The 12,418-nt window shown below is 36.1% G+C and overlaps 1 protein-coding gene across 3 annotated transcripts in view; it reads right to left on the bottom strand.

Moving 5' to 3' along the window:
- The window catches only part of TAF4B (TATA-box binding protein associated factor 4b), a gene marked incomplete at its 5' end in the record, with an annotated part of 112,974 nt that overhangs the window by 36,670 nt on the left and 63,886 nt on the right, over positions 1-12,418 (bottom strand). For all 3 annotated transcript variants that reach the window (XM_082667817.1, XM_082667816.1, XM_082667818.1), the window contains one exon: positions 9,387-9,443. In XM_082667817.1, the coding sequence (XP_082523943.1) occupies positions 9,387-9,443 (57 nt within the window). The remainder of the gene's footprint in view (positions 1-9,386; positions 9,444-12,418) is intronic.

Here is a 12,418-nt window from a genome sequence, read left to right as displayed (position 1 = left end):
TTTCTAAATATCATTAAGGTAAAGTCTGAAACTTAAATTTTTAAAAATCCCGCTTATAATAGCTTTCCCCAAAATGAAATACTTAGGTATCAATCTAACATGTACAGGTATCTGTATGCTGTAAACCACAAGACACAGATGAAAGAAATAAAGGAAAATACAGATAAATGGAGAGACATGCTGCATTCATGGATTGTAAGATTCAACATAGTAAAGATCTCAATTCTCTCCAAATTCATCTACAGATTTAACACAGTTCCAAAAAAAATTTTTTGTGGATATGGATAAGTTGATTGTAAAACTTACATGGAAACCGAAGAAACTAGAAAAGCTAAATCAATTTTTGGGAGAAAAAGGGAACAAAATGGAAAGAATTACACCATGCAGTTTTAAGAATTACTTATATAAGGCTACAGTAATCAAAATTATGTGTTATTGATGAAGGAATCGACACATAGGTTAATGAAACAGAATAGAGAATCGAGAAATAGATCCACATAAATATGGCCGATTTATTTTTGACCAGGGTGGAAAACAATTCAATTGAGAAAGCAGTCATTTCAACAAATGGGGCAATTGAACATTCACATGCAAAAAAATGAATCTTGAACCTCACACCTTATAAAAAATTAACTCAAAATGTCAACTATAAACTTCTAGCAAAAAGCTTAAGGAAAAATCTTTGTAACTTGGGACCCAGAAAAGAATTCTTATACATGACAGCCAAAGGCAGGTCTATTTTTTTTTAATTGACAAATTTGACTTCATAAAAATTAAACTTTTGCTCTGTAAAGGACACAGTTAAGAGAATGAAAGAACAAACTAATTTTTCTCTACAAGCTATATGCCTTTCTTTTTCTTGCCTTATTGTACCAACAATATAATGTTGAATAGTAGTGAAGAAAGCAGACATCCTTGCCTTTTTCCTAATCTTTGGAAGAAAGCATTCAGACTTTTCACCATTAAGAATGATTTTTAGTGGTAGGGTTTTAACAGCTGCCCTTTATCAGACTGAGAAAGTCCCTTCTATTCCAAGATTGCTGAGAGTTTTATTATTAATGGATGTTGAAATCTGCCAAATGTATTTCTACATCAATTGGTATAGTCACATGGTTTTTCCTTCTTAGGCTATTAATATGTTAGAGTTTCCTGACTAATTTTTGAATACTGAACCAGCTTTGCATCCCTGGGGTAAACTCTACTTGGTCAAGATATATTATTATTTTTATGTATCACTGGATTTGATTTGCTAATATTTTGGTGAAGATGTTTGTATCTATGTTCATGAAGCATATTGGTCTGTAGTGTTCGTTGGTATGCTGACTAGATCAGAGCCACATTTAACAAATCTGTAGCTCAAGAGTGGTAATAAGAATTAAACATAGTAATATGGGGTTGGTTTCCTGAGCTCCTCCCTTTGGCCCTCTGGCCAGAAAGCTGGGGCTTTAGTTACTCCTCTTTGCCACATAGTTCTGTGACTACATCCATGCCTAGGGTCAAGCAGCAAGAAAAAATGGGGGTGGGGAGTGGGGTAAAAGTGAGATGGCAACCTCACGGCTGGTTCAGAAGTCAGTTTGAATTCTCATCTTCTTCCCCAATTTGCCTACTATTTACTTTTCAAAGCCTTCGAATAGCTGCTCCATGCATTCTGTCCATGTTTTATAGCTGGCAGAAACAGTATGGAATGTTTTTACTCCATCTTAACTGAAACCATTAAAAGCTAGTTTAATCAGAATTCTGACAGGAGGCTTCTGTTATATTCCTACTAGCTTTTACTTCATAAAACTTAAGCCTGCTTGCTCACCTATACCAGTAAACTCTCTCAACTTCGTCCAAAAGGACCTAACAGGCTTGGCAGGTTTTCTTTTAAGGGCATCCTCATTCCTTCCTTAATGGCTAATGAAAAAGGCAGAAGTCTTCATCTCCCTTATCATAGTCTCTCTGATATCAAGTAGAAGTCCCCTAAAATTCAAGTCAGTGCCCTAGAAAGCAACAGAGCAATCATGGTTGAAAATTATTTTATCTCTGGTGTTTAGTACTTGTCTCTGTTCCTTAAAAGTATAACTATGGTAGTACTGACTTTAATCAAGAGCCAAACCACATTAACAGATTACCTTAAAAAATCACACAAGCTCTCAGAGGTAAAACTCAGTAGAGGTACTTCTTGATGTTAAGGACATAATTTTTTAAAAAAACAAAAGATACAGAAAAAATGAAAATGAAAACAGAAACCAAAAGCTTATTAGGCAGAATCAGAGGAGTTACATGAAGAATGAATAAGCTAGTGTCCTACAGCTAACTCCCTCAACAAATATAGGGACATATTTAACAAAAAGGGCTAAATTATCTAGATAATTATGACACTGACATAATGGGAAATCCAAAAATGAGTTTCTTTTTCATGCTCAAGGAAGGCAAGATATAGGGGGAAAATGTAGGCACAGAGAGTACAAAAGATGACAGCAGAGCTGTCCTTCATAACAAATGATCCAAAAATATGAAGTAGTGTCACCTTCAGTCTGATTTTGCTACATACTTTCGGAAAGTATAAAGGTATAAAGCAAAGGAAGGAATTGAGAGGTAAATTAATGAGCCTGTGCTCTAGAGCCCTCATGCCACAACTACTGAAGCCCGTGCGCCTAGAGCCCGTGCTCCACAACAAGAGAAGCCACCACAATGAGAAGCATGTGCACCACAACAAAGAGTAGCCCATGCTCGCTGCAACTAGAAAAAGCCTGCGCGCAGCAATGAAGACTCAACACAGCCAAAAATAAATAAATAAATAAATATTTTAAAAAAAGAATGTCCTGCTTAGATTTCATAATTACAGTTAACATAATCCTAAACCAAAGGAAAAAAGTTTTGGAACAAGTTCCAAAAAAAATCATCTCCCTACCTTACATAAATTCAAGGATACCACAATTCAAACACAGAATCCTTTTTAACCCCTTAAAGACAATTATTAAGCAGGCATTCTACCAAATCAAACAGTCACAGGGTCTGATTAATTTTTCTCCCAACCATTAAGGCTAATGATATCAGGACACTGTCCAGAACACCTGAGATACTTGGCTTGAAGTTTTTTCCTCCACTGATAATTATTTTAATTGTAGTATAGTTGATTTAAAATACTGTGTTACAGTGGTCATTGCAGCTCTATTTATAATAGCCAGGACATGGAAACAACCTAAGTGTCCACTGACAGATGAATGGACAAAGAAGATGTGGCACATATATACAATGGAATATTACTCAGCCGTAAAAAGAAACGAAACTGAGTTATCTGTAGTGAGGTGAATGGACCAAGAGACTGTCATACAGAGTGAAGTAAGTCAGAAGGAGAAAAACAAATACTGTATGCTAACACATATATATGGATTCTAAAAAAAAAAAAAAAGGTTCTGACGAACCTACGGGAAGGACAGGAATAAAGATGCAGACATAGAAAATGGACTTGAGGACAAGGGGAGGGGGAAGGGTAAGCTGGGACGAAGTGAGAGAGTGACATGGACATATATACACTACCAAATGTAAAAGAGATAGCTAGTGGGAAGCAGCCGTATAGCACAGGGAGATCAGCTTGGTGCTTTGTGACTACCTAGAGGGGTGGGATAGGGAGGGTGGGAGGGAGATGCAAGAGGGAGGAGATACAGGGATATATGTATACATATAGCTGATTCACTTTGTTATACAGCAGAAACTAACACACCATTGTAAAGCAATTATACTCCAATAAAGATGTTTAAAAAATAAATAAATAAAATACTGTGTTAGTTTCAGGTGTATAGCAAAGTGGTTCATATATATATATATTTTTTCAGATTATGTTCCATCATAGGTTATTACAAGATACTGAATATTGTTCCCTGTGTTATACAGTAAACCCTTGTTGCCACCTGAGATACTTGGAATCTGAAATGTATACCTGCTGGTCAGCCCTTCTAATCCATCTCTACCTTTCAGGAAAATAGTATATTCCACATAATCTCACTTGAACACTTTTCCCCTTACATGCAAACATAATACCTGGTTTATGTATTATTAAAAAGAAATATAATGTGCTGTATTCATATTAGATTATATAATTTTTTTTCTACTTCTTACTCTTATATCCTTTTTTTTATTCCCAAACTTCTTTTCATTCCTCTGGAAGGAAAAAAAGAAACCAAAAAAACTGACATATTAGTTTTTGGAAACTGACATACCCATGGGCAATCTCAAGATTATTATATTTAAGAGCTTGATGGCATCTTTCTTAAATGTATCTTAGCTAATGGTTTTAAGCTACTGGTTTTCCCTGTAATACCTCACCTTTCCCTAAATTATGACAGCTCTGTAATACAAGCAGAGATTGTATTGTTACATTCATTTTAAATACAAGGAAACAGGTAAGTTCAAAGAGGTCAAGTAACTTTCCCAAAGTGAAATCTTTCCCAAAGTGAAATCTTTCCCAAAGTGAAATCTAGATAATCCACGACTCCTGACTTCTACTTCAATGCTATTTCCTCTATAATACACACCTTTTCTATCAAAAGGATAATACATATCTCAAGACACACAGATCCTATACATCAAAATTAAAGAATGAGTACAACCTTCTGAAGCAGCTCTAAATAAAATGTTATATTTTCTATGTAAGGTTCACCAATCAAGAGATACAACCAATAAAGGTCTCTTGAGAAAATATCCATTAAAAAACCTAGTGTAGCTTTCCTGCTTCCAAAGAGAGAACCTAGTGAATGGTAATTGGATGGTATCTGAACTATGCCAGTTCAAGATGCCAATTCTCAGATTCCCAAATCACAGTATTTTATTTAACTTTCTATGACCATTTAGTCAATGGGAAAACAAAAGTGATAGATTTTAAAGGCCCCCTTCTTTCCCCTCCTAGATTCTAAGTGTGATCTCCAGAACAGTGACAGCAATAGAAAAATCACCGAAAATTTTGTTGGAAATGCAAATTCTCAGACTTCACCCAGGCCTACTGTGTCATAGATTCCTGGGGTGGTACCCAGCAACCTGTGTTTTAACAAGCCCTCCAGATAATTCTTATGCATATCGAAGTTTGAGAACTACTATCTTATTAGACTATCAATGCTTTGAAAACATTGCATTTCTGTTTCTCTGCTATGTATACAAGCTCTTTATAACTTGCCATTTTAAGAACATCTTCTCCATACTACATTAATTTGATTGCACTTTTAATGACAAACTTCAATTTTCCCTGTTCAGTGTTCCATGAGTTTTGGCTCATGCAGAACTAGTATAAAGTTTAAATACAAGTTGCTATAAATTTAATAGTTAGCCTTAACTATCATATTTCACTGACTCCATATCTTTTAAAATTTCATTAAAAAAAATCCCTTGCCCTTTTTGTACCTAAATGATATATCTTCTAATCAGTAATGAGCCTTATGAGTCAGTATTTTATTTATTGTACAATAATGCTTCATGGAGAATTGTATTACTTATAGTTTTTATATCCTATATTTTCTATAAACAAAAATCCAAAGTCCTTCAGGGTACAAGTTTTCTAATCTGTTATGCATTTTAATTATTTAATACTTATTTTTGCCCAGTTTCTACAGGATGCACTGTGAAACTAATGTGCCAGCAGGTACATGTCATGCATTCCTTTTTCTTTCTTCTAATGTCTGATAAAAAATGAAAGTGGGGATGCTAGGAATTGTTAAAAAGAAAGTAAGTGAATTCTTTGTCTCACTCTGCACAGATGGACTAAACTCACATTTCCCAAAGGAGAAAGAAGATATTCAAAGGAAATAAGGGCCACGATATATATAACAAATGTTTAAGGAATCAGGATGTCTGAACTCCAAGGTCAGATGGTTTGCTCTGCAGAACTCTGGATGATGTGGTAAGAAAGGAAAACACTGAAGGCTAGATGATAATCTAGGACACACAGCACACATTTCAGACAAGTCTGCAGATGCATTAAACAAAAACGTGCCTGCTTGTTTGAAGTCAGAATTTGGCAATTAGTAATCTATTTAAAACCTTTCACACATTGATGGTGAAATGGAAGAATGTCAGTACTTACATTTCAGTAAAAGTATCTAGGGGAAAAAAGCCATCACAATTTAAAAGTGTCCATATTTAAAATATAAACTTACAATACAGAGAGCGAGAACACTTATAACTTTTTTTAAAGGCAAAGATAGAAAACAGGAAAAAGATGGCCCCAAAGTTGGAACTAAAATGTTTGATATCCACAGACATTTTAGCCAGACAACAATGTTTTCAAATAGATGGATAACCTGTCAGATCAATAAGAATAGTATGCAGCAGGAGCTGCTTCAACGGATTCAGACTAGGCTGGAGGCAAACCCAAAGGCAGCCTACTTTCTTAAGTGCCAAGTGAGAATGACAAAATTGGAAGAAGTCAATAGGAAGGATGAAAGGAAATTAGACATCTTTATAAAAACCTGCTCAATTTAACAGTTTGGCTTTACACCAGAATGCAAAGAAGAAATGCATAGACTCTAAATCTGTATTCGAGAGAAGAAAACCCATGGGAGAAATGACCAAGATCAAAACTCTAGTCCTGGGCTTCCCTGGTGGTGCAGTGGTTCAGAGTCCGCCTGCTGACTCAGGGGACACGGGTTCGTGCCGCGGTCCAGGAAGATCCTACATGCCACAGAGTGGCTGGGCCCGTGAGCCATGGCCGCTAAGCCTGCGCGTCCGGAGCCTGTGCTCCGCAAAGGGAGAGGCCACAACAGTGAGAGGCCCGCGTACTGCAAAAAAAAAAAACCCCAAAACCCCCCAAAACTCTAGTTCTTAACAGTTGAAAGCAACCATGGATTATAAGACTACGTATGAAGGGGATTCAAGTTGTGATTTAATATTTATACGACAAACATCACTGCTGAAACATTCCTCAGGATCAATAAAGCCTACAACTTCTCTAAACAGTTCTTTGGAGTTCTATATTTGTAAGATACTGTCATTAATCTGTTTCCTACACCCAGCTTGGTAGGTAGGTAGTTACCAGAAAAAGGAAAGCAAAGCAGTTTTATATTGAGCAACAGTAAGGAATCTGTACTAATTTTCACAATCGGACAAAGAAAATTTCCTAAACAGCCAAATACCAAAAAATCACAAACCAAAGCTTTATAGTTTATAGCAGTGTGATAACAATTAGTATATCCCAAATGATAACCTTACAAATTACCATATAAGACAACAATTCAACTCTATATAAAGATAGGGTCAATGATTTTGCAACCAAACAAAATACGGTGTGTTTGATTCTAAATTAGAGCCCCTTAGAATATTAAAGTTATTAAGAACTCTAGGGGGCATGGGGATGACAAAAATGACAATATTTTACTTTCATCCAACATTTGCAACTAATACAGAGTGGCTCTGTTCTTGGAACTGGGCCAATGTATTTGATTCTTTTTTAAATCAAAGATGATTTAGAATAGGAAGCAACCAGAAAACTTTTGAAATATTTTGGAAGGAAAATATACAGTTTTTTTAATCTTGCTAGGAAAAATAAATAAATGGAGGTGCAAAAACAGTGGGGGAAAAAAAACAGGTTTGCTACAGCACACCTGCTCTCATTGAGAGGTTTTTTTTTTTCTTTTCACATTTGCTCTTAGAATTTTCTTCAAAAAATGCTGTCCACCTATTCATCCTTCAGGGAATAAAAAACACAATTAAAAGAAAAACAAACAAAAGCATTCCATACAAACCTGAAGGAAAAATTAATCTATGATCCAGATGTTTGTGAAGGTATATGAAAGAAAAACAGACAGGATAAGACCTTTAAGGATAAAGTGGTAAGTTTTCTGATATTTATTTTCCAAAAAGTAGGTGGGATTAGAAGTAAGATAAGCATCTATCAGTCCTAAATGAAAACAAAGAGGGACACTCATGATTCAAAGCAACCAATCAATCTATCATCAAGCCAGGCTTGCTGTAAGATTATAGGTACAGTTCTCATGTTAAATTTTTTAGATAATATTTTTAGATAAATTTTCTGGAAATGAGTAACAGAAATTTTTTGTTGTTGAAAAAAATTGGTTCGGTTTCAAATCCTTTTTAATATTCTCCTTTCCCAGTTCTCTTCACCTCAATCCAGAAACCCCTCCATCCAGAGTTCATGTTTTCTTCCTTTTCTATTTTAGTGAAAACACACCACATTGATTGTAAGAATCTTACTAGATTTCCATTTGCTTTGCCTCGGCTCCTACATTAATCCAAACAATAAGGGCCTTTAAAACATTCATAAATAACCTGCTGCTGCTGGCACCTAGAAGCCGAGTGCAGCAATGTTAAGCAACAACAAATTTCATAGTTCAAGAGGCACAGTTAAGGAAAAAGGTTGCTCAGGAAATCACTCTTATTTAGCACAAAGATCCTTAAAAATTGCATGAAATCAGTCAAGTAACTATAGAAACCAATTTCTTCAGCTCCATATCACACGTCTCACACCTCAATTGTCTTTATTATCGTCTGCTGTCAGATCCTTAATCAGAAATGTGAACAGGCTTGATGATTTATTCAGCAGGGAAAAGAATCTGTAGGTCAAGTGAAAAATTTCACACACACACCCATACATACACCATGTCTTCAACCTTAGGTACTTTCATTTCCTTCTGTTCTCAGCAGCTCTGGGGGCAACTCCAGTGAGATCCAATATTAAGGCTCAATTAAAATAAGCTCCAATTAGTGGAGCTTTTTTCTCTGGGGCTAGAAAAGTCAGGAAATGGATATTGGGAAATGTAAAAAGTCAGCTACTGAGAGGAGGCTGCAGACATAAATGAACTTATTTGTTGATTTCTACAGTTGCTATGCAGAGGCCTCTGGGAGTAAAAGCTTAACCAGTCTAAGCTATAAACTAAAACCCCCGCAGCTAAACATGAACTGTGTGAAACAAGGGCTCCATTCCAGAACAGAAAACTGCTGGGCCCAGAAAATTAAAAGCCAGAGGCGTTTTCCATTTAAAACTAAATCCCAGTACCACCTCCCAGCCAAAGAATTATAAGCAGTATCAGATTTACAAAACGAACAATTACCCTGGAAAAATGTAGCCTATTGTACAGTCCCAGATGCTAAATCTCAGAAGTTTCTTTTCTTTCTTTTTTTTTAATCCCACATTATATTCCTCCAAGTGTGCTGCTGTAGTTTACAAAGAGCCATTTCTAGACAGGCCTAAGCCTAGAAAATAAATTTTAAAAAGAGAGCACATAACTCATTGACCTCATTTGAAGTACTGCCCTTGCCTTCAGCAGTTCCTGTCCTTCCCCAAGGCTTCGGCAAATGGTATGCAACAGCAAAATAAACCCTGACCTAATTGCCAGGAGAGAGCTGCCAACCTTCCCTCAAACACAAAGACAAGCATGGTAACTTGAAAGTCCTACCTCTTTGGCTTTCTGCTTTAATCTCAGCTGTTCTGGATCTTCTTTATTGGAACGACTCTATCAAAGGAAAAGAAAATTTTAATAGAAATTACTAGCATCTAAACACCATAGTTGCCGTTAAATATTTAATAAATGACAATTTTCTCTTGTGATTGAAAACCTTAGCTCCAGGGGAAAATGCCTCAATCCAGTCTCGTGCTCTCCCTCCCACCCCCCCCTCCCTCTCATCATCTGGGCTGGCTGCTGCAGTTCTAGCCGGGAGGAAGCTTATAGAGAAAATGATGCTAACAATGTCAGTCAGGTCCAGTTGAGGCATGACGTTGGTCTTGTTGGAACACTAAAAACTGAAAAATGGATGGTAGAGATGAAGGAAAAGAAAAGGATAACTGTTGGCTCAAATGAATGAAAACAATCAACATTGGCTAATCCTTAGGTGAAGCCATTTTGGTAAAAAATATGGTATTTCAAGGACTATTAGAAACAAGAACGTGATGAACTTTGAACCAAATTTCTCTCTCTTCAAAAGTGTAATTTTTTAAAATTAAGAAATATATCCCAATGTTTTCATTAGAGTATCTTATCATCTTTGGGTCCTCTATAGCACTTAACAGAATGCTGTGCCCAAGAAAATGTTCAATGAATGTTTATTGAATGTCACTTTCCATACTGATTCAGTTTAACATTCAAAAAATGAATAATCTTACAGGACTGCTATAAGAAAAGAGCTACATTCTACATGTAATGCTCTGATGGAACCAAAGGTAAGGAAATAACTATATTTCTGACACTACAGACATTTGTCCACTGAAAAATATGCTGCGGATAGGTGTATTCTTCTTCTTATTCTAATAAAGTTACCTAACTCCTTATAAATCTGAATATTCCATAACATTCAATAGCAGCTAACTAAAGATAGCTAACAAAATAAAAGCAAAAAGTATTTTCCTATTTACTTAGTTTAACTGATAACGTTTTTACTGATTTATCAGTACTTCTGTTAAAGGAAAACACAAGGAAGAAACTGTTTATATCTGAGTGCCTTCTAATTTTAAACACCTTAATTAAATACCTACATAAGATTCTACCGAAAGCTAATACATTTTTTCTTAATTTTGTCTCCAATCTAATAAAACAACTTCACTCTAGCCCAAACTAAGAAAACTCCCTTGTTATTCTACTTATGTTAGGAGAGAATGAGTATATGTGTATTCACATAAAAATACGAGTGTATATGTATGTGTGTATGTATATGTGTGTGTATATAATTTTTGCCACAGTATAAAATGGGCACATTTGGGTATCAAGTCTTTGTCAGTCAACCAATATTTATTGACTATCCATAGTATATATTCTACTCTGTGTGCCTTTGTTCTAGGCCTTGGAGATATAGAAATGAGGTAACAAGACAAAGTCTCTGCCTTCGAGTAACTTACATTTTAAGAAGAGAAAAAATAATTTTATAGAAATTAAACACAGTTGTGAAATGTAAAACATTTATGATGGGGAAAAATAAAAAACAATGACTGATAGTGATAAGTACTATAAATAAAATAAAATAGGATAATGTGATAGAAAGAGGGGTGTACTTCTGTAGCCAGAACGGGATGGAAGACATCTCTGAGGAGTGACAACTGAGTAGAGATCTGAATGACAAGAAAGAGGCAGCCATATAAAGATCTGGGGAAAAAACACTCTTAAGCAGAAGGTGCAGTCACTGCAGAAGCCAAAAAATGGGAATATGGTTGGCATACTTGAGGAAAGAAAGAAGGCTGGTGTGGTTGGAGCATAAAGAAAAGTTGAGAGATAAGGCTGGAGACAATGTGCTGCCTTGTAGGTCATGATGAGGAGTTGGGCTTTGATTCTAGTTGTAAGAAAAAGCCACTGGAGGGTTTGGAGCAAGGTGTGAGATGCCACTGGTAGGACACTTTCGAAAGGTCACTCTGGCTACCGTACAGACGATGCACTGTATGGGTCCAAGACTGGAGGCACAGGCAGACAGAGCAATTAGGAAGCTGTTCTAAAACAACTGCTGTAAATACAAGACTGAGAAAAAGATGAGGGCAACTTGAACCAGCATCATAGAATACGATGATAAATAATTAGATTGAAATACATGTTGGGGGTAGAGCCAACCAGATTTATTGATGGATTGGATATAGGGTGTGAAGTAAAGAGAGGAATCAAGAATGATGCCTAGGATTGTGGCCTAAGTAACTGGAAGGATAGAAAATTCCAACTTCCCGAGAAGGTAAAGACCAGCGCAGATTTGGGGAAAGGGAACTCAGTGTTCAGTTTTAGATGCTTCATTAGTAGCCTAGGATACAAACTTGGAGCACAAAGAAAGGTCACTGTGACTGCAGCAGAATGAGTGAAGAAGGGAGGGACATGAGGAAAGTTCAGAGAGAGAGGTGGGTGCGTTTAAAAATTTGGTAGTAAGTTTGGATTTTATTTTAAGGCAAGAGGAAGTCACTGAAGGATTTTAAGCAACAGAGACACATATGATTTGTTACGAAAACACTATCCTGACAACAGTATGAAAAATGGATTGTAGAAGGAAAAGGACATTAGTTAGAAGACATTATAAAGGTCCAAGGGAAACATGACTCAGATCATCTGAGTGATGACAACAGTGATGAAGAGAAGGTGGATACATTTTGGGAACTGAATAGGAAAGTGAACTGGATGTAGGGAGAGAAAAGAGGAAAAGGAGTTAAAGATGACTCCTAGGTTTTTTTGGCTTGAACATCTGGGTGAATAATGATGTCATTTATTGAGTTAGAAAATCTGTAAGAGTAGAAGGTAAAACTACGAGAAAGTGAGAGCAACTATAATATACTAAACCGGATAATAACTAAACAAGTATTTAAAGGTTTATAACCTTGTTTACAGCAGAGTAATTGGGAATAAAATACCAATAAACCACCTCGTTACATTGACTGTGTGCTTGCTTATAATACTCAAGGGCTCGAGAAAGAGCATCTTCCTGTCCCAGCAGCCTTTCCCAGTGCAAGAGGGGTCAGAATGGGGACTGA

The sequence above is a fragment of the Grampus griseus genome, assembly GCF_964374135.1.
Source record: "Grampus griseus genome assembly, chromosome: 12".
Taxonomy (NCBI): Eukaryota; Metazoa; Chordata; class Mammalia; order Artiodactyla; family Delphinidae; genus Grampus; species Grampus griseus.
This window is presented reverse-complemented; position numbering and strand designations above follow the sequence as displayed.